This window comes from Poecilia reticulata, chromosome 19, assembly GCF_904066995.2.
Source record: "Poecilia reticulata chromosome 19, P_reticulata-male-v2, whole genome shotgun sequence".
Taxonomy (NCBI): Eukaryota; Metazoa; Chordata; class Actinopteri; order Cyprinodontiformes; family Poeciliidae; genus Poecilia; species Poecilia reticulata.
Window position 1 is genome coordinate 9,232,156 of NC_088848.1, and position 23,512 is coordinate 9,255,667.

The 23,512-nt window shown below is 39.4% G+C and overlaps 1 protein-coding gene across 1 annotated transcript; it reads left to right on the forward strand.

Moving 5' to 3' along the window:
* Positions 1-351: 351 nt before the first annotated feature.
* Positions 352-18,570, forward strand: trim8b (tripartite motif containing 8b). Its single transcript, XM_008437004.3, has 5 exons — positions 352-2,920; positions 11,757-11,852; positions 13,194-13,459; positions 14,926-15,041; positions 15,126-18,570. The coding sequence occupies exons 1-5, from the start codon at positions 2,315-2,317 to the stop codon at positions 15,827-15,829; spliced, it is 1,788 nt and encodes a 595-aa protein (XP_008435226.2). The 5' UTR covers positions 352-2,314; the 3' UTR covers positions 15,830-18,570.
* The last annotated feature ends 4,942 nt before the right edge of the window (positions 18,571-23,512 follow it).

The window sequence follows — 23,512 nt, forward strand, 5'->3', positions numbered from 1 at the left end:
CTCATTAAAATGAGAAAGTTTCTCTTTTATCCAGTTTTAAGGATTTTTGTGTCATGTTACAATGAGGTATTGTTTCAGAATGTATTCCTTAGCTCTGGCGGGTAAGTGCTTCTGTACAGTTCGGAGTTAAAGTGAAATACATTTTTTTTAGTGGTTCTAATCCTCTTCCATTTCCTTCAATATTACCATCCAAAAGGTAATATTGTAATAAATCTTTCTGTCAAAAATCTTTCAAATATTAGTTACGTTTTAACTCCGCTTCTGTTTATTTTTAGGTGTGTTGTGAAAAAAGAAGTAGGAGGAAAACCTTTAGAACTCAGAACTTTATTTTGAAAGGCCCTTCCGGAAGTGGTGTGCTAACGCTGTCGGTCTTGACTCAGGTTAAGTCAGCTTGTCTGCATTCCTCTTCTCTCCCCACAGCCTGGCCGATAGAGACAGAAAGAAAAGAGAGAAGAGGAAGAGGAGGGGGGAAGAAAACACACATTATTATTCACAACTGTATAGGATTTTATGAAGCACGGAATCGACTCATACCGGATACATCAGGCCTCGAAACATAAGCATAAACCCCCCTCCGGTTCAGACGGCTCCTTCAGGACTACAAAATCGAAAGAAAGACATAGATTTGTATTTTTTAGTGACGGGACTTTTCCTTCGTGTATTTGTGCGTAGCTCAGCTATCGAAAAGCACCTTCGTTGAGACAGCCTACAGCCTTTTCTCAGCGGATATTTCCTTTTCTTTTTTTTTCCTTTTCGTTTTTTTTTAAGTGAGGATTTGCAAGATGGCTGATGACAGCTAGCCCCAACAAGGACAGAAACCCGCGACGTCCCCTTTAAGAACAGGAGGGTATATTTTTGTATTTTTATTAGCTAAATATAAAAGAAAAATATGGCTGCCTCGAGAAAGCTATGAGTGTAGCTATAATGAAAGGCGTCTGTCCGGTGTTTGTGTGTACCTGTGCTACGGTAGAAAATGGTGAGGTGACGTCTGAGGTAATTTAGGCGATTTAATCGAGATAAGGAAGTGGGACGAATATGTTGTTAGCTAAAGGCTGAGGCATCGATAGGCTAATAAGGTTTGAGACCAAAGTACAAAACAAACGGTACATTGGGAGGGGGGGGGGAGTGGTGGTAATAATCATTGTTTAAAAGGAGATATTTGATAGATGTGTCAAAGCGAGAGAGCGAGCGAGAGAGAGGAGAGGAGAGGAGAGGAGGGGGGAAGCAAACGGCTCTGCAACGACAGCCAACATTCCTGCGGATCCTAAAAGCCTTTGTTTTGTGCGCAGGAGCTGGACTGGACCATTAAAACGATTAACTATGCAGTAAACAGCCTCGACGTGATGGCCTGGGTGTAATTTTTCAGAAGAGTTGGATTATAAGGCCTTTTGTTGTGGGAGAGAAAACTGGATAAGGCAGAAAAAGCAGAAAGCAGAGGCCTTGTGTACATATATATGCCACATTCATCAAACAGAAATATCGCTTTGTGTGCGTGTGTGTGTGTGTGTGTATGATTAAAAAGACAGGAGGTTGTGCTTGGGTTTTTTTCCCCCCTCTCATCTGAGCTATACGACGGGTTTTTCTCAGCCTGCGGCCAAACGATCGCAGGTTGTGTGTGATTAGATTGCTGCTGGATGCTTATTTATAATTCAGCGGACAAAAGCGTTGCGCTGCGTACTCATTATTGAGGGAATCAGGCGTCCTTGAGGCTCCTATGGAATACAGTCACATTTTCAGAGGCGTTTCTCTGTGTGAATAGAGAATAGCAACCAGGGTGTGGACCTGAGCAGCCCGTTTTTCATTCTGAATTGGTTGCTATAGTCGACCATAATCCGTCGTTAGGTTAGAGTGAAGGCCTGGAGTGGCAGCAGGAAAAAAAGATCAAGATCCCCGTCATGTGTCACATGGAGATGCATGCATCTGGGTGATGGTACGCGGTTCTCTGTGCCTTGGTTTTACCTGTAGCGGACGGGGTTTGGTTCTGTTCTGTGAGCACACACTGAATCACGGAAGACAGGTCTGGTGGTTCCGACTGTGACTTGGAGGAAAGGAAAGCACCGCTTCCTGTAATCTGAACAGCGTCACCCCCCCCGTCTGTTTTATGTGTTGAAATCCACCAAGGTGTTTCGCCTGAAGCCTCCTTCAGCTCAGTTTTCCGGGAATTTGCCTTCATGCTGCATTACTAAGCAATACTCGTCATCTGTCAGGGAGGGTGTGCATACAAATATTGATCTTTCAGGACTCGGTTTTTGAGAGTGTCCGGTTTCCACTGGGAGAGAGACGCACAAAGCGGCCTAAACAAGGTCTGATTTGTATGCCTGCCTGCACCACCATGGCCTCTGACATGGCTGAGACGTGGAGGAACTGTTTTGAGGAGGAGCTCATCTGCCCTATCTGCCTGCACGTGTTCTCTGATCCCATCCAGCTGCCCTGCAAGCACAACTTCTGCCGGGGCTGCATCAGCGAGGCCTGGGCCAAAGACTCCTCGCTGGCTCGCTGCCCCGAGTGCAATCATGCCTACACGCAGAAGCCCAGTCTGGAGAAGAACCACAAACTGTCCAACATAGTGGAGAAGTACAACGCCCTGAGCGTGGAGAAGGCCAGCACGCCGACGCTGCAGTGCATCCTGTGCCGCCGGGGCCCGCCGCTCCCCGCCGTCAAGGTGTGCCTGCGCTGCAATGCCCCGTGCTGCCAGTCCCACATCCAGACGCACCTGCAGCAGCCGTGCTCGGCCCTGGGGCACCTGCTGGTGGAGGCGGAGGCCGTCAAGGCCTGGACCTGCCCGCAGCACGACGAATACCGGCTGTACCACTGCGACGCCGAGCAGACGGCGGTGTGCCAGTACTGCTGCTTCGCCCGGTGCCACCCCAGCCACGGTCACGCCGTCACCGACGTGGAGCTGCGGCGCAACGACATCAGAGTAAGACGCACCAAATGCCGTGTTCACACATCAATGCTTTCAGTTTAATGTTTAGTTTATCTGTAAAGACGATCTCTGCTCTCTCCAGGCCTGGACGATAAGTTGTCCCATTATTGTTGTTTTTTTTAAACGGTAAACTTACTTTTGTAAAGAACTCTTAAAACTAAAAGTGGAAAACATTGTAAACATCCACAATAAGACGCATCCAAACTAAAACTGAAATAAAGTCGACTAACAACAGAAACCATAAACAAAATGGATTATATAGTCTCTGTAAACAAAATTTCCCTTCAAAAAAAATCTTAATAATCAGAATGGAAATGATTAAACTCATTCAATTTTATCATACGATTTATTGCAACATAATGAGTTGAATCTAATAATTGAGTCAAAATCAACTGCATACATTCCAGTTAAATCTGGTCAGATTCAGTTTTTAAAGCCAGGTGGCTAAAGAGTCTCTATCTCAGGAAGCCCAGCCAATTTCATTGAGTCATTGAACGAGCTGCAGCCGCTCCTTCTGAGCAAGTATGTGGCGACAGTGGGAGGGAACCACTCCCTTCTAACAGAGAAACATTCTGTCTAAAGTGGGGCTGCAGCTAAACGATTGAACGATTCATTAAATCGGCTCATTCTTCAGGTACTTCATTTAAGCATTTTATACATATAAGCCAACAGTTAATTTCCCTTTTTTAATAAGAAAATTTAAAAAAAGTATTGCCTAAGATGCAATAACACAGCATTCCTTTACACTTGATCATTTGTAGCAAATCATCTGCATCTAAAAATAGGTTCTAACCTTTCTGCTTGACTCAGCATCAGTGCATCAGTTGTTTAATAAATGTGTGGTAAAAGATGCTTATGGTTTTTACACAATTTGAACTGGGCGAAGCTAAAACTATGCCACTTGAGGAGTTTTGTGTAGAACATATTTTCAGGTCTCGTGTCTTAAATGAAAAATGTGTATATTTTTGTCCAGTTTCGTATAATTAACTGCTCTCAGGCTGTTGATGCTTCTGCAGTTAATCGATTACTAAATTAGTTGACAAATATCTCAGTAGTCAATTCATCAGGATTAATCTGATTAGTCATTTCAGCCCTTGTCAAAATGGATTCATTTTCACAAATCGCTGCAAGATAACGCACAAAAAGTAGTAAAATAAGAATCAAAGGAGGGTGACATGTTGCGAGAGTGATTGATTATTTAAAAATAAATATTGAATTTAACTCAAATTTTAAAAATTGTGCTCAGAACTGCACTTGGGTTCTGAAATATGTTTCAAGCATTTTTATTTTGATTATTTGTATAACGGTGGGAATGACCATTGAATCTCTTTATTTTTTTGTTGGATTAAAAATGGCTGCATCTATCAAAGAGCCTGCAGCACATTTTGGACTAGAAAACATTTTATAATCCTTATGGGAGAAAAACTGGGAATTGGCCAGTCGGCACTAAAAAATGAAAACAAAAACAGAAATTGGTATCAGCCAATCAGTGCACCTCTATAAGCAGTTAAACAGGCTATTGGTCAGTTTCTCTTATCTCTAATTCACACCTCTACCTCTTACTCACTGAATTATCTATAATTTTTTTGTTTTGTTTTTTAAGTTTTCTTCTGAATTCTAAACAAAAAAATCAAAAATCGAATCTCTTTTTTTTAAATTTGATCTCAGGTGTTTGTCGGAAAGACATATATTGCACCCAATTTCAATTATTCAAGGCTTTGACGCCCATTTGGGTGAGTTAACTCGGTAACACTTTATTTGAAGGGGGGTGAATAAGACTGACATGACACTGTCATAAACATGTCATAAACACCTGTCCTGAACATGAATAAGCCTTCATGAATATTTATGACTTGTCATAAAGCGCCATTCTGTAAATTATGACACTTTTAATACAAAGTTGACATTATTCAAAATGTCTTTATGACAACTTGACATTAACCAATAATCATTACTGGTATAAATTTGTTATAAAAGTATTACTGATTGCACTTTAAAAATTAGGTAACTTTATGTTATTAAAGGTAAAGTTTAAACAGTAATGATTTATTGGTTAATTTCAAGTTGTCATAACAAAGGCATTTTGAATGAAGTGTCAATTTATCGAATGACGCTTTATGACAACAGTCATAAATATTCATGAAGGCTTATTCATGTTCATTACGGGTGTTATGTCATGTTTATGAAAGTGTCATGACAGTCTTATTCACCCCGCTTCAAATAAAGTGTTACCGTTAACTCTTGCAAAGTATGACAAATATGACCCTAATCAGGCCAAAATAAACGCAAGCAACCTCCTGGGAGTCAATTTTAGACATCAGCCAAAAGACACCATCTCCTCACAGCTAACTGATTAGATCATTAATTTAAAAAAAACAACCTTAAATCATCACTTGCCATAGCAGCTATGAAACATCCCTAAAATATTCTGTGGCAATCGACTCCTTTTCATATCCAGTTAAATCCAGAAACGACCAAAAAGGCAAACTGACATCCACTTGCAAATTTTTCAGACCTGACTTGTTGGAGTTTGTTGGATTATCGGTTATCAAGAAGGAAAGTTCAAGTGTATCTATAATGCTACTTCTCTAACCAAAAGAGTTTTCTTTACATACATCTACTTTATATTCTTAACATCAACATAACAAGTGCCACGTTCTGTGATCTCTCGCTGTCATTTAAAATTACTTCACTGGAGAAATTTGGGATGAAAATCTGATCCAGGGGAAAAATATCAAAATCATATGTTCATGTTTTTATGAAATGCGTGCATTTTGAGTGCTTCCACTCTTATCCGGCATGTTTTCAGTTCCAAGCCTCCATTCTCATCTGTTGGAATGGCAAACAATGCGGTGGAGGCAGGAACAATGAGGGCCCCTCAGAGGGCCTTATCTCCCCAGCACAGGTGCATCCGAGCACAGGGATCACCAGTTGTCGAGGGGAGGCAGGGGGGCGGTTGGAGAGAAGTCGAAGGAAAGAGGGATTAAAGTGATTCATCACTTGCCTCTGCGGACTTTTCTTTTTTTTTTAACCTATTCGGTTTCTGGGGGAGGGGTCCGGGTGCTCACCACCTCTGGTTCGCACAGGGGTCACACCGGTTGCTCTTGCCGGTTTTAAAAACGTTTAAATGGGGTGTGACAACGCAGCTTGTGCCGAGAGGAGAAACACGAAGGCGTCACTTCTCGCTGACTCATATAGTTCACCCAACATTTTTAGGTGTCAACCATGACATACAAGGCTGCCTTTCCTGTTGGTAATGCTATGACTCAGCTGTACGTACAGTTAAATATCCTCTGAGGGTCTGTGACATGGCCGTCGGGTGGAACTATTAAAAACTGAACAGAATCTTGTACTTTTACTAACATTACAGTTTTACCCCAAGAAGCAAAAATTTATAGAAACTACTTTTTAGGGCTGTAACTACCGTATTTTCCGCACTATAAGGCGCACCTAAAAACCTTCAATTTCCTCAAAAGCCGACAGTGCACCTTATAATCCGGTGCGCCTTATATATGGACCAATATTTAGCCACAACAGGTCTAGCAACTACGGTAAGCAGCTGCCGACTTCATTTTCCCTATAGAAGAAGAAGTGCGCGGTGCATGCTGGGATAGTTGTCAGAACGCTGGTTTGTTAATAAAGTTTGATAATACATTTAAAGCCAGGGGGGGGAGTAGAGACAGAGACTGCGACGGCAGCGTGTCGGTTGGTCTGTGTTACCCAGAAAGCAGTTGGGCACAATATCGCAACACCGTGAGTGAAACAACGACTGGGGCAGCCTACTGTATAAAGTACTCGGGGACCACTTCTTTATAAATATGGATGTGTAATAATAGACTATGGAACAAATTGGCAACCCAAACTGTAGCGTCTATTCTATCCAACTTTTTTCACCTTATATATGAAAAAAGTTTTAAAATGGGCCCTTCATTGAAGGTGCGCCTTATAATCCGGTGCGCCTTATAGTGCGGAAAATACGATACTGGTTATTTAAATTATCAATTAGTCTATCTATTGGATAAGAAAAAGAAGGGCACAATCTACAGATTTTTTTATTCAACCTTCTTTATGCAATATTAGAAAAACATTAAAAGATGCAAATGAACAAATCAATTCAGTTTTTAAATTAGAAAATGAAGATTTTATTGCCTAACAAACATTCCTTTAGTGAACACAAACATTTGTAGCAAAGCCAAAATAAATAAATACTTCTAACATCAACACATAAAAAACTCAGTGTAGCATTGATCTGTTTATTGTTGTTTTGATTAGCCGATTGATACATGGATAGCAAAAGTTACATACATTTGTTTTCAGAATTTGAACCAGGTGAAGCCAAAACCAAGATATTGTTGTGTTAAGTGGAAAATTTATGTTTTTTTTTGTATAGTTTTGGCTTTGTGTTCTTTCAGCAAATTTACTTTTTTGAATCTTCAGCTAACCACAATTAACCAATTACTAAATTAGTTGACAGTATATATCAATAATTGGTTCGTCACGATTAATCGTTTCAACCCCAATACTTTTGGTGTTTTCTACCTTTGGATAATTATTGAAAAATAATTCTAAAAAATGAAAATTTTGAGGGTATTTTTTTATGTTCAATCAGCACACAACCCTGTAGGCTACCAGGTCGGGCTATTAGAAACAACACACTTCGGTGTGGAAGTTGCTCCTGAGGGTAGGCTAAACAGTGCACAGCAAAGGTTTTTATCTTTTTTCAACTATCTGCATTGAATATTCTGAACTTGGAAATATTGACAGCTTTTGTTAAACTAAGGCTTTGTTGGTCTGTTTTTAGTCTTGTTAACAATTCAAACCCCTAAAAGCATCAACATCTTAAATGCTATTAGCTTAAAATCTACACTGTTATCATTTTCCTTGGTTTAACATGTGACCTCTGCTCTCAATATAAATAATTACTGCTAGAAACACTGGAATAAATATATTTTCAGAGCTGCTCTTATAGGTTTTAAAAAGAAAAACTAGTACCAGCAGGTTACGGCTTTACAGAACCTGGCCACCAACTTGTGATCGGTGGATCCCTACCCGTCACTTTTTTGTTTATCTTTGCAATCTGGTGGTTTTCATGCGGTTTGGATTGTATGAGTAATAAAACGTTTGTAAAAAACAAACATCAGCAGAGTTGTCACCATCCAAATCCAAGAGATTAATGGATTTGTTTTTAAATGTAAACTTCAAATCATTTTATTTTATACGTTTTCCATATTTGACATGTAAAAATTAAAAAATCTATTTATTGCTGCACAATACTGGTAATTATTGCGATGCCAATATTGGTTGCTATTTTCTTTCTTTGTCCAATTGGAGCACCTTCTACTGTAAAGCTTTGTCCACCTGGTTAAATGTTACATTGGCATGTAAAAGGCAAGTTTGTAGTTCTTTGTGATATGAATATTGCACACACTGATATTGAGAGTTTATTTGCACTGTATTGTTTTTTTTCCTAAAAAAAAAACCTCAAAAACATTATAAAATGTAAAATCTAAGTTAGCCCACTAGACATTTAGCCTAACAGAAAAACTGAAATGCTTAGAAATGAGACAACTGACAGTTCAGAAAAAGTACAAATATAAACCAGCTTAAAAAAAACTGTTTATGCAACATTGGGAAATATGTTGCATAGAATGGGTGTCCCAAGGAACAAAAATGTTGATAGTGATAAAAATGTATAAATAATTGTACATTTAAGGATAAGAATCAGTCATGTAATGTGGAAATAATTGAAGTTCATCTGGTGTTTAGAGATTTAAATGTTTGTAGGTTGATGAGTATGAGAGGAGCAGGAAACCATGAAATCATGTATCTTCGACCTGCTCTTTTTCAAACAGAACAGATGCATGATAATTAATTTAAATTGATTTTTTATTGTTTTTACTTTTTGTCTGTTTGAAATAAATAAATGAACTAAGAGCGCCGTGCACTGCACTGCTGACGGTGTCGGGGGCGTCTGTGCTATAGCAACATGTTTAGCATTGACATGGTATTTTAGGCTTTAATGACTTTGGTGATTGGCTAACTCCGTTTAGCACAACTTGAACACAGCAATAGTCTTTTTGAAACAAAACTGAGTCCCCAATGGTCCAAGAGAAGCAGCTTTGTCATCCATAGATTTGTTTCCAGACGCTGCTTATTCGTCACATTTATGGACGTACTAGAAACACGCAAGAAAAGTTCCGGCTCAGGACTTTTAGATTCAGAAAAAAAACAAACGTGATTAATTGGGTTAAAGTTTTTAACACTTTAAGATCTATGCAATTAATTAATTGAATTGACACTTTAAAGTCCTGGTCCTAATTTTAATATAATGTAAATATTACATAAAAAGTAATTTTGTTTTCATTTATTTATTTATTTCAAACATGTTTTTGAAAACAAGAAATCAGTAGGACAAATAGCAAACATACATAACTGAGAACAAAGTAATAATAATAACAATAATAATATTACTTACTGACTCAATAATTATCAGAAATTTGTAATTATGCGACTTTAGTCAGCCATTGTAAGACCAGGACCAGTTCATCCGTAGAGTTAGATATTTGCCATCATGTCCTCATAATGATGATGATGATGCACTCGCCGCCCTGCAGCCCCTCCCTCGCCCTGCAGCCCCTCCCTCGCCCTGCAGCCCCTCCCTCGCCTTGCAGCCCCTCCCTCGCCCTGCAGCCCCTCCCTCGCCTTGCAGCCCCTCCCTCGCCCTGCAGCCCCTCCCTCGCCCTGCTCTCCACCTCCATCAGCCCCAAAACCTCTTCCACCTCCCTCTCGCCATCCAGCAGCCGCCCAAAGCCAGAACCGACCTTCCCCCTAGCCCTCCTCTCCTGTGCTGATGGAAGGGGCTCTGTAGTGAAATGACAGCTGAAGAGCACCCTTCCTCTGTTTTTTAACCTCTGCTTCCCTCCCCCAAAGGTATCCCATACATGTAGCTAGACACGCCCCCTCCCCCTCCTCCTCCTCTTCCTCCTGGTCCTGCGCTGGCTTCTGCTCAGAGCCTAACTCAATCAGTCAGCACAACCAGGTCACCGTCCTGGATCCAACCAACTGTGCATGTAACAGAGCTATGTAGGGCAGCGATTCCCGACCATGTGCCGCCGAGACCCGACACTGTGCAGCTTTTCCTTCCTATCAGCCTCTGAAGCAGCTGATCGCTAATGGTAAAATCAGCTGCTATGTGCTGGAATGCCTCTGTGCTGAGGATGATGATGGCATGTGAAGAAACCTTCAGCTGGAGGGAGCAGCTGATTGTTTAGGATTCACTCTCTCTCAGTCTAATAATTCAAGTTTTCTGTTTTATTTGTGAGGATATGCAAGTTTGCGGATTATCCCTGATACTAAATCGATGAGGATTGCAGAATGTTTATGGGTAAACAGTTTTGAATAAAGAAGAGTATTTTCATAAGTTATGATGAGGTAATTTTATTTATGTAGGTTTTTTCCTCCATGTTTGATTATAAAACTAAATGTTGCCATTTAGTTGCTTTGGGTTGCTAAGTAGATGATGGTACTGTCCAAGATTGTTCTAGAGTTGTAAAGTACAAAACTGAATGTTGATTCTCCATGTTTGTATAAACATAATAAAACAGTAATACTCTGATAGTATTTTTAATACAATAATAAGACTTATAGGCCTATTTTATTGTTTTGGAAACGCTGCTCTGTTATTCATGCAATTGTTCTAGCTTTAAATGATAAACAACCATAAAATGATCTGTTATTGGTTACACTGTAGACATGCTCAAGCATTTAATTATTAAATTCAATACCCTGTAAGAGTAGCATAACCTATATTGTGTTTTTTTTTGTTTGTTTGTTTTTTAAATTATGGTTCAGGGGCTTAAAAAAGGCCCCGTGGCCACACTTTGGACACCATTAGTTGAGCAAATCCAAGTTAATTAGTGCTGGACAATAAATCAATTTGTATCAATTAATAAAATCTAACATTTTATTTTTAAGCCAGATTGTCCAGTTATAATAATAATAATATTAATAATAATGATAATAAACACCTATGTCTAGTTTATTTGCAGCTACAGCTGAACACGCTACAAAAACACAATATCTTCGTTTTGTCTTATTTCAAATTTACTAACTTAAAAGTGACTTTTCAGCTTTTGAAAGAGTACTAGTTATAAATGAAATAATCTGCCATTGAAACTAGTACTTTTTGAATCAATATTAAGGAATTATTGACTTAAAAAAAGCTCCTATGTCTTGCTTAACAAGTTACTTGTACCTTTTTGTGTTATTTCAGGCTTGCTAAGATATTTGCACTTGAAATTGGACCAGAAACACTTGATGAGATGTTTTTGTTTTTGCCGAGCAGGGAGATGGTTTGGCTGAGCAGCCGTCTGCCGCTGCTCACATGCCATCCTCCTCCCAGAAATAACAGGTGCTGTTGCTAAAACATCGCCACGGCTCACGGAGCAGCCTCCAGTAGGTGATCTAATGTCTTTTAGGAGGAAAGTGCTGGACGGGGGAGGAAGAGGAGGAGTAGGAGGAGGAAGAGGCGGAGGTGCACCAAGGGGAGAGCAGAGCTGCCGGAGCTTTTTACTGACCATTTATCTATCTCTGCTCTCTGCCTCCAGCTCCCCCAACTTCGGTCCTCACTCTCTAATGCAAACACTAAATAGCTGCTGGTTGCCATGGCAGCATCCCCCTCCTTCCCTCCCTAGCAGGGATTGCATGTTGGATGGAGACTAAATTAGCCAGCTCCAGGAGCTCTAGTATCTCTGGTATGGTGAGCGAATGCTTGTGGCTAACTGGAGGTTATAACTTCCCTTTTTTCTTGGCTTTCTGTTTTTTTTTCCAGCAAAACCTGCTGAGACAGCAGGAGCGCGTGGAGGAGCGAGTGCAGGAGATAGAAGAGCAGCTCTGCAAACTTGACTCTGACAAGTGTACAGTGGAGGTACATATGAAGGACTTTATTCACACATTTTAACTGTAAAGCTGCAGTACGCAACTTTTATAAATAATATATATTTTTGGATATTTGACATATAAGACTTGCAGTAGGCAAGTTTTTTGGGCTTCCCCCAGAAAAGTTGCTAAGCCCGATGCTCGGGACGCTAGGTCATTCATCCAGCCGGCAGCCATGTTTTTGAGTTAAATGTTTAAAGTTGACAGAAAATTTGAAAATGTCACTTGACAGTCATGCGTTTTTGGAAGACTGAAAGGTTAATGTCTGAACACCAACTATAAAGTCTTAAAAAATGCAAACATTTAAAAAAAAACTTAAATAAACAAGCGATGCTAAGCCTGGTGGGGGCACAAGAAAAGCCTGGTGACCCGCCAGGTTCATAATAAACTGGGGGAAACCCTGAGTATGGTATGAGACAGATAATCTGTGAAAATATCTAACTCCTCTGCCTTCTCACAATGAGAGCGAGAAGGCAGGTCTTAAAGCTAAGGCTAGCTAGAATGACCAACTAGCCAATAACAGCAGATAACTGGTTTTTCTGTAAATGTAAGTTATTTGTCCGTCATTAGCATTTGTATCGGCGTGTACATTAGGTTGATTGATAGCGCTAAGACCCGCCTCCTGACTCCGATTGGTTGTTTTTGGTCGGGAGCTGTGCATTTCTGTAGACTGCAATATTAGCTCAGGGATTGCACTGGGCTACTAAAAAATATATTTTGGAAATTGTCTCTTTTTTCCATTGAATTAGGACTGTTTTACACCACTGAATCCAAAAATGCCATCCATTTTTCTCAATCGGGTCAGGTTTTTATTCTAATTTGGTTTAGAGAAATCTGATCTTCTGACTAAATTCATGATATTTTTGTGACATTATCAGTTCATTTCCATTAATACTTCTTATCCAAAAAAGGTTTTAGGAGGAAAAAATGTGTTTTATACCAGAGTATATTAATTAAATGATACAAACTTGGATTTCTGTAAATTGAACATTACGTCTTCATTGGGGCATGAACTTCTGTTTCTTTGAACGCCTCGTATGCTCAGCAGCAGGAATGTCTCACTTCAGAGTCCAACAGTAATCAGGCGTCATGACTGCGTCCCAAACTAATATGTAGCTCAGTTCAGAAAGTTGACCCGACTGAGCAAAACCAACGTGATTTTTGGATTCAGCCCATCAAAATCACCCCAAAACAGTTGGAAAAACCCCAGACAATTTTTTGGCTGTTGCCCAGTGGTAACTGTCTCGTACTATGCTTTCACAAAATGGTGACAGTTTTTTTCTAGAAATATCCAAAGAGCAGTTTTAATTCACTCTTAAACCGTCCACAGGACAGAGTGTGTGAGCTGAAAGAGGAGGTGCGCCTGCAGTACCAGCGCATGCATCAGCTCCTGGAGGAGGACCTCGGCCGCACGCTGGAGGCCCTGGACCGGGCTCAGGCTCGCTTCTTCCAGGAGAACGCGGCGCAGGTTCTGGCCCTGGGGGAGCAGCGGCACGAGGCCCAGAAGCTGCTGAGCTCCATCCACACAGCCTTCAGCAAGGCGGAGGAGCTGAGCTTCATGAAGAACACGAAACCCGTTAAAATCCTCACAGACAGGTGAGAGAGCTGAACGAGGAGATCGCCTCATTTTTTTGCCTGGTTTTTGGGTGATACTGGTGCAGAATATGAGCAAAAAATGCATTTTTTTCAGCAGACCAAGTCATAATGGGAACTCATGTATTGTGTAGATTAAATTATTTACATGTAAATACATTTTTTATAATGTTTAGAAAGGGAAAGTAATAATTTTATGAGAACTCCTACATGGAAAATAACAAAAAGTCCAAATGAGGAATGTTGAGTGTCTTGTGAAGTTGGTTTAACAATAAGCAAATGCTTAATCTTTTAACACATTAGCATCAAATTATTACCAGTAATAGAACTTTGAAACAATTTTAAACAACAGTTTAACTATAAAGAATCACATGAACTGATGCTGTCTCACCTGAGCTTAATAACTTATCAAAACTTGATCAAAGTCATTAAAATGATGTTTTTCTCGTAATTTTAAGTTGTTCTGGAAATCTTATGTTTTTATTCTGCTAATATGAAAACCTTATTTTCATAATTTAGCAAAAAAAAAATTTGTAGTCTGGCCCTAGTTCTGTGAGTTAGTTTTAAAGCCTAACTCGCAGAAGTTAGGCTTTAAAAAAAAAGAATACATTTTTCAAAAATGTTTTCTGTCATTTGTAATTTTTGTTTTAGAAAATAAAGTGAGAAAAAAATCAATCTGGTATGAGAAATGTTTAAATGTAATTTTTAAGCCATGTGGCTCATTTGCAAACTGTTGCATCGATGCAGCGTGACATGCAGGCGATCAGCAGCGGCGATTGCACATTTTGTCTTAGAAGTGTCGTTTAGCAATTTACTGGAAACAGGAACACGAGTTCCTGAACTGGTTCAGTTCACAAGAGGGAACTTGATTTTTATCTACCAGATCGCAGACGGCAGCCGTGCTTGATGATGACATGTGAAGGTGCCATGTGAGGGTCATCACACTAATATGTGAGGGTGATTAGTCAGGACAATTGATGACTAATTTTGCTGAAATTAGAATCGGATTTGAAACTTCAGCCTCTGAGCTAAACTAGAAAGATGGTTTCACTTACTGTGGAAAATTTCACACTGGACTTTCAGCAATTTGGATTCTCTGGCTCTCCGCTTTTTTATTTTATGTACCTTAGTTTTTTCTTCTACTAAACTTTCCATTAATGTTCTTGGATCCAGTACTTTGTGAATAGCCAGCTTCTCTAGAAATGAGCTTTTTGTCAGTGATGATGCAACTCGGCATTTCTGTACTAAAAATATTTCTTAATAATATTGTTCAATATTTAAGTTTTCTCTGTAACTAAATTCCTTAACAGGAAAAGAGTGTTTGAAGAATATCACTTTGTGTGTCGTAAATCAACTTTAACAAACAAGTTTAACTTTCTGAAGTGAATTACAGAAACAAACGTTTTGATTATGTTCTACTTTATTGCGATGCTTCATCATGATTTCTTGCTGTTGTCACCTTGTTGCAGGTCGCAGGCATGCGTGGGCAGCAGCCTCCCTCCTTACAAAGTGGGGAATCTGAACTCTAAGCTGTTTCTTTCTGAGATCACAAAGCGAGAGAAGAGCTTGAAGCGAACGCTTGAGGGTAGGCAGCGAAACATTTGGCACATGGAGAATCAGCCTGACCTCTGTGATTAAATGTTTTTTTAATTTGTGTGTTTTGTCTCAGTTCCTCTCACCCCGCCGTCGGCGTTCCTGCACACCGTCGCCGCTTTCCCCAGTGGCCAGAGCTCCGGCTCCGGGGCGGAGAAGCGGAAACATTCCACCGCCTTTCCTGAGGGAAACGGCAGCACGGGGAAAAACGCCACTCCGGGTTTCAAAGACTCATCCTCATCTTCCTCCTCTTCTTCCTCTTCGTCATTAGCCAAGCAGCCCTACCTGGGGTCCGGCTCCGCCTCCGGTGAGGGCCAGTCCGCCAACCAGCAAACTCTGGGCCCCTGTGCACCGCCTCACATCGGCGAGGGCGGCGGCGCCGGGAGCGGGAGCGGCTCGCTGACCAACCATCACTCTGGCTCCGTGTTCGGCTCCTCCCACTTCCCGCCGGGCGGCAGCGGCTCCTCCCACTCCTCCCAGCAGGCCGTGCTGCCGCAGTACGGTGGCAGGAAGATCCTGGTCTGCACCATGGATAACTGCTACTGCTCCGGAGTGCCGTCGGTGTCGGGCCACCGCAGCCACCCTCCCTACCCGCGCTCGGGCTCCTTCCCCTGGGTGAGCCCCCAGGACTACCCGCCCCCTCCGGGCCTGGCCTCCGGAGGGCCCTCCATGCAGGGGCTGGCGGTGAGGGACTGGATAGACGCCTCACAGACGCACAGACATGCAGATTTCTATGGGCTGTACGGGCAACCGTCCACCAAGCACTACGTCACCAGTTAACGCAGCGGTTATGCTCTTAAAATAGAGACGGGCACCAAAATAGCACACACCTTTACAGATTTATAAACCTGAAAACGGCAAATAGTGGCTGAGCTCACGAACACTGCAAAAACAGAATCCGACCAAGTGTTTTTCTCTGGTTTCTAGTGCAAATACTTCAGTAAAGTTGAAATAAAACCAAACTAATTTGCAAATAACTTTTCAGGAAGATATAGGGACTTGTTTTAAGTCTGTTCCTTTAATATTAATGAAAAATTAGTAATAGATTATTTCTACTGCTACATGGAGAAAATTACTTGTTATAAGTGAAATAATCTGCCAAGTACTTTTTCAACAATATTAAAGTAATTATTGACTTAAAAACAGGGGTGTCCAAACTTTTCATCACATGAACCAAAGGGGGGGGAAATGGGGGATTTTTTTTTTTTTTGTAAGTCTGGGATGTTATTCATTTTAGATTCAAAAATTAAAAATACTTTTGCACACTTACTGTATTAAGAGGCATCTAGTTCCAAATTAAAAATTTTTTCAAGCTCGCTACATTAAATTTATTCTCAGCAAAAGGATAAATTTGAGGCTGAAGAGTCGCTTTCTTTCAAAACGTTTGCTACAAATAAGACATTTTTAACAGAAACTAGACCAAAAATATTTGTTAAGAGTTTGTTTTTGCAGTGAATGAAACTGATGTAGAAGACACACACACACACACACACACACACACACACACACACATTCGGGGGCAGGGTTGATCCGTTTTAATTGTTCCTTTAATTTCATCCAGTGTTTCATGTAGATAAAACACAAACTCTGCTCACTTTGGCACAACTCGGCTCTGCGTTTTTACACAGGGAAGAAAAAAAAACTATCTGGAGACAAGAGGGTGATGTTAATCTTTTTATTTATAGAATAGAATGCAAATTGATAGAAAATGAACTGTTATTAGAAAAAATGTTTTCATTCTTCTACACAATGCTTCACCGAGGCTAAAGGGAAAAGGAGATAACAGGCTTCTGGTTTCAGCTCGTGTTTCTCTTGATATAATCACCCCTGCAGTTATGCTGAGGCCCAGCTGCCTTATGATGTTCATATATTATTTTTGTCCACAAGCTGACTTTGTTTGATCCTTTTTCAAAAAGAGGAGAAGATGGCCGCCACTTCTTCCCGCTCTCTCCGTCTCGTTTTGATTTTTTTTTTTTTATCATCTGCACTTCTTCTTCCTTTTCATTTGCTAAGTTCAGGGATGCGTCGCACAGCTTGAACGCAAAACGCTCTTCCATGGAACACCCACAATGCACTTGTGGACGCCTTCCTGCTACAGGGGTGGAACTACAACGCTGCGTGTTTGGGGCACAAGCAGCCCCCTAATTCCTTAAACTCCCTTCCTGCTGCCACAAGAGGGCAAACAAAAACCTACGAAGACTGTTTTCCCCCTTTCTTTGTGATTACTATGGCTTTGTGTTATTTGGTACATCTGTAGGAATCATGTAGAGACAGAAACTGGACAAACCAAAACAAATCATGCATCTGGACGATCTGACGATGCTGTAATTGTACTTCCTGCAGGGCAAAGATGTCACTTCCTCTCAAAAAAGAAAAAAAAAAACAAAAAAAAGCACATGAGCTCTTGGCTTCCTGTTTGCAGCTGAAAGCATGCAAGGAAGAATTTCTTTGTTTTTTTTTTTAAGCACTCAAACGCAGAACAATGGGGAAGGGGGGATTGTATGCTGTTTTAAATGACTGTATGAAAGAAACAAACGGCGGGAGGAGGAAGTTTTTCATGAACTTTTTCTAAAAGAACAAAGATGAGAGATGTAAGCAATGATTCATCGTCCTATAAAGGAGTTGTTACAACAGCTAACATGGGAGGGGAGAAAAAAGAAATATCTTTTTTTGTAAATATTTTGTGAAATGGGAAGTAAAAAAAAAAAAAAAAAAGAGGGAAAAAAAGAAAAGTTTCCGACGTGATTTGGAGATGGGTTCCAAATAAACAAATAAATTTAATCTGGTCTCTGCTGTTAACTGTTCATGTGCAAATCCCATCATCTCATTTAAAGGATAGAAGTGGTGATATCCTATATTTTTGTTACTGTAAATAAATCCCATAAAAAAGGCAAACCAAGAAGTGTGTTAGTATTCAAATACATCCTGTTTCACGCCTTGATTCCTCGTTGTGAAAGTTGTTTGTTCCTGGGGAAGATCACTTGTTTTTGCAGATAAAATTTGATTAGAAGACACTAAAATTAAGTTGTTTTTATAGTTAAAATAGTAAAACAGACTTAAATAACCCTAAAAAAGAAATGGTAAAGAGGTCTTTTTTTTCAAATTTATAATGTTTTTCATCTAAGCTCAATAATATATACAGTTTTTTGAGGGGTTTTGCTTTATATTTCTTTAGAAATTCAAATTTTTTTGATAAAAAACACATTTAAGATTATTTCATTGGAAATATAATTGCACCATCATTGCAAAACATGGGGAAAATGTGTTAAAGTACTTCTTCATCAATAATAAGGAATTATTAATTTAAAACACTCATATCTTTATAAGTTGAGACATAAGAGCTGTAGGTTAGTGTTATCTTATTTCAGGTGTACTGAGATATTTGCACTAGAAGCTAGACCAAAAAGATTTGGTAACATTTGTGTTTCAGCGTACAAAACATCTTGGTTTCTCTGCAACTTGTAATGGGAATATTGTCAAAATGTTAGACTCCGCGTGAATTAAAGTTATTCTAACATGTACTGGCAGTTCTTGTTTCCAGAAGGAATTGCTTGTAAATCTAGAATAGCTTGACTAACCCAGAAAAAAAAAAGTTCTTCCTTGGTATGAATCGGTTGTGCAATCAGACGTTTTATTTCCACAAACCAGTGCTAGCTGTGGCTTTATCTTACTTTCCTGCGGGACTTCTTTTGGATGGAAAAATGAGTATTAAACATATAGGCTAGCACTTGTGCTAACGTTTATGTCTCACAACAACATAAAAATTACTTGTAAAGATGCTTCAGATTGCTCAAAATTTGCATACTGACCCAAGTTGAGTACTGAAAACAAATGGACCAATGTAGTAAAGGGAGACGATAGACTGTGATTTAAAATTTTTATGCATTGCATGCAGTTGATACAGTTGGAGTACAAATGCGACGAGTCAATGTGGGCGTTGTGTTCTGCTGGTAAACATCCATCCACTCATGAGGGCATTTCTTTGACATCTACGACTGATAAAATTCATCACTTCTTGCAAATCCCTGACGGTAATTTCCTGTACAGAGCCGGCATGTTTTTCAAGCAGCGTTTCCGAGCTTCTTGTTTGTGTTCACAGGCATGTAGCTCACGTTAGTCGATGTTCGAAATCGACACGTATGCATCAAGCTAGCTCAAGACGAAATGAAAAGCGCCGGTGCTGCGAGGACAAAGGTATAGTGAAGTCTGCTGCTTGAAATTGTGTTAATAAAATTAACACAAATTGATCCAGGAAAGGAGAAATGTTGCCCGAGTACAGCAGCTTGGAGACGTAGCATGCCGGCACCTTTCCCAGAGATTTAAAAGCTCTCTGGCAAGCTCAGACTGCTTTTAACTCCCCACAGTGGAAAATAAACATTTACAACAAACTTTAAAATGCGTAAGAAGTTCTGACAACATTCAGGTTATTGTCCAGCAGTGTCACGTTGACCGATACGGGTGTAGCCTAACCCTAACTGTTTCTCCAGGAAGTTTTACATTAAAGAGTCTTGCAATTGCCACACAATCGGTTTGCATTTTACTCACTAGCTGCACTACATAGCTACATAGCTATTCTTCATTTGGATAATTTGGCTCAGAAAGACAAAAAAAAGTATTGAAACTTTCCTTCTATATTAAAGAGTCAGTTTCATTTTACTGGTTCAAAAGGCTTTTCCAGTGGAGAGACTGTTTTAGTTTAGCTGTTTTGCATAGACGATCTTTATTGAAAATGTGAAATATTTCACTTTACTGCATTCATTTGACATAAAAGGTGCCGATACAGACAGAAAACCATCATAAATATATGGATAGCTGTTTTTGTGGTTGCTGCTCAGAAAGCTCCATTTGTTAAAAATGTGTGGTTTAATATTCACTCTGAAAGAAACAGAAAAGTCAGTTATGATTAATTTGTTTCATATTTTTCAGAATTGTACGTTTTTAAGCCCTTTGACCAGTTAGACTGACAGTAATGGGAACTCTGTCTTTCATCTGGATTATCGATAAGATCACTTTCTGTACAGACATGGGACTCTGAAGTGTCAATACATCAAATTACATGTAATTACATAACCATAGTTTAACACCACCTGAAGTTAATAAACCAGAAAGGTCACAATTTTGCATTTGAGAAGTAAGAATGTGGATCTTACAGCGTTGGTAACTCAACGTTTGTTTTTTTTAGTCTTAAAGCAACATAATAAGTCACATTGAGGTTCAAAGACATTACCTTTTAGTCAAAAGGTTTCAGATTCTTACAGTTTAAATACAATTTGTTTTTTTGCTTCTGCAGTTTAACAAAAAATACACTACAAAAAAGCAAAATCTTACCTGAAGTATTTTTGGTCTAGTTTCTTGTGCAAATACCTTACTGCGCTTGAAATAACACAAAACTAACAAGTAACTTTTCAGCAAGATCAAGGAGCTTGTTTTAACCCAATAGTTCCTTAATATTGAAGAAAAAGATTATTTAACTTATAATGTGGGACAAATCTGTCAGTGGAACTAGTACTTTTCCATCAATACTTAGCAATTATTTATTTATAGGAGCTTACTGTATCTCGCTGAAAAGTTTCTTGTAAGTTAGTTTTGTCTTATTTCAAGTGCACTAAGATATTTGCAATAAAAACTAGACAAAAAATACTTAGTCAGATTGTGCTATTGCAGTACAAACACATGATCGAAAAGATAATTGAGCATAATATGAATGTAGACATGGCAATAACGCCTTAAAGGCAAACCGATTTAACATTTCCCACAAAATAACATTTATTTTTTTTCTCCTTTCCGTGCTGTAAACCCCCCAAAGTAAATCATAACAAAAACACAACTTTTCCCATTTGCACTGTAACGTTACACAAGTTTCACTGTGCCCTCTTAGTTCAGCAACTAATCTGCCTGGCTCCGCTGTTCTGCTTGACGTGTTGGGTGTTCGTTTATCTTAAAGGACGCGTTGATGGTGGAAAAACCCATTTAGTCAAAACCTTAAATACTTCTGTGTCCACTCAGTGCAAAGAAGGCTCTGGAGTGCATGGGGGTGGATGCCTGCAGAGAGAAAACAGGATGGAAAGTCTTGAGATGACTACTCACTCAGAGTGTGTGTGTGTGTGTGTGTGTGTGTGTGTGTGTGTGTGTGTGTGTGTGTGTGTGTGTGTGTGTGTGTGTGTGTGTGTGTGTGTGTGTGTGTGTGTGTGTGTGTTCCCTTCAGCCTGATTAAGCCGTTGCATTACTGCTTTCCCCTACCCAGCACTTTGAGCCTCAATCCCATTCACACAGCAGGGATGATCCACTAGTGTGGAGGAGGGTCTCAGAATAGGAATAACATTTTAAAAGTGGAATAATTTGTTGACATCATGACTCCATTTCAAAACAAGTATTTTAAAACCTCTTGTGATTTGTCAAGTTGATGGTTAAAAAGAAAGTCTTGAAGAAAAATGAACTTCTTGGACGCAGCTGAAGTTTTTCTAAATGATCCGCAGCAATTAAAAATCCTCAGTTTTGGTAAGGAATGCATTTATTTACAGTTCAAGTTTTAGGTTAATATCTCCTGACCTCCCAAGTTTATGCGTCAAATACGACAGAGTATTAGTTTCACGCTAAGAAAAATGTTAAATAATAAAATTATAAGAATAAAGTTGTATGAGAATACAGTCACAATAAACACAATATGACTTTATTCTCTAAATATAACTTTATTTTCATATTATTACAACTATTGCTATTGCAATTTTGCTTTGAATTCTCCTACTTGTTTTTCTCTTAATCACCAATTGGTGATTTTCAATATTTTATATTTGACACAAGTTGATTTTACTACAGTCACATTGTACCTAAAAGTGACATAAATCGACTATCTTATATGTTTTTCCTGCTCTGATTGTTTAAAAAATGGCTGCATCACTGCAGGAAGAAGATCTTTGTGGTCAGATATCCCCGCTTAGCGTCTGCGCATTGTCCTTCCTCCCACCATTTTCATACCAGTTAACAAATCACTTTGTTACCCAGTGCTGCACAAAGTCTGTGCACTTTCCTGCACCATCTGTTGTCCAATAAGCACCATTAACAGCGCCACCATGTTTTTAAGTAACGCTATGCTAAAGTTGTTGACTTTGCCGTAAAATCACAAAATCTTACCAAATATTTTTGGGTCCAGTTTTTAGTGCAAATGTCTTGGTACACTTGAAATAAAACAAATATAACTTCCTCTGATTGTTCACATATATCTAGCACTTTTTCACCAATATTAAATGAATCGTTGACTTAAAACATGTTCTTATATGTTGGTGAAAATGTACCTTTAAGTTAGTTTGACTTTTTAAAAGATATTTTGCTCCAGAAAATAGACAAAAAACACTTTCCTTTTTTGCAGTGCCAACAAGGTAGGAGGTGAAATAAGTGCAAAAACCAAACGTACTGATACAACTTAAACCTAAACCATCATGTTTTTAAGATGCTTCAAACCTTAAATACAGGATTTCATCTCATGTTTTCTTCTTGGTTTTGTTCGGCAGGCATTCATTTACATGTCAGTTTCTGAGCGCCATGTCTCCTTCCCGTCTAACAACATATCGCGGTTGACATACACGTAAAACCAAACATTTCAGTCATTCTGCATCTCGCTCCACCTTCGTGTTCCTCCCACCTCTTTCCCCTCTCGAGATGAAGCACAACTCCCTTGTGCTGCGTTTTTTTTTTTCTTCTTTTTTTTTTCTCACGTCAGCAAACCTCAGCAGAGACACAGGCAGCCAAAGAGCCGAGAGGTCGGAGGTGTAGCATAAATTACAACGCCGCTTTTCTGTCTTTCTCTCTCTCTCTTTCTGACACACACTAACAAACACTCCCTCTTTTATCTCCTGACACACACACACACACACGCACTCAGTTTCTCACACTTGTGCACACAGCTGCTGAACAGCTGCTTGATCCGCAAGAGAGACAGTAAGCCTACGTCTCAGATATGGATCTGTGACAAACACACACTGTCCTTTAAATTACCCACACAGCAAAGGGAAAGAAAAGTAATTACTCAACTTTAAAAAGAAAAAAAAAAAAAACACAGAAGTGTTTGTTCTTTCAGTTAAAGGTTTGGTCAGAAACTTAAAAGGCAACAGATCTTTTTTAGTCACACTGTAAGCTATTTTCCTCTCCATATTTGAAGTTATTGGGAGTGTAGAAACAATCTAAAATTTGCAGAGACACAAATATTCATATCTGATTGTCTCCATGGTGAGAAAAAGAGCTTGCTAAGTTTAGTGTAAGACTTGTTTTAGTTCATCTGGTTTCAAACCATAAGTAGTCTTCTTCAATGAGTTGGGAGATGATAAGGATTAAAACGTAACGGCTTGACTAATTTGCTCTTTCATAATGTGCAAAGCATCACAAAGTCAAACCAAATTTGGCAAAAAATGTAATTAAACCAAGAAAAGTTTGAAGGTAATTGCATTGCACAAATTTCAGGGCATTCTA

Excerpts from the sequence above, each read along its gene's own strand:
- trim8b (XM_008437004.3), top strand. The coding sequence starts at position 2,315 with ATGCCTGCCTGCACCACCATGGCCTCTGACATGGCTGAGACGTGGAGG. Across the intron at positions 13,460-14,925 it reads GTTAAAATCCTCACAGACAG|GTCGCAGGCATGCGTGGGCA; the intron begins GTGAGAGAGCTG and ends ACCTTGTTGCAG. Across the intron at positions 15,042-15,125 it reads CTTGAAGCGAACGCTTGAGG|TTCCTCTCACCCCGCCGTCG; the intron begins GTAGGCAGCGAA and ends GTTTTGTCTCAG.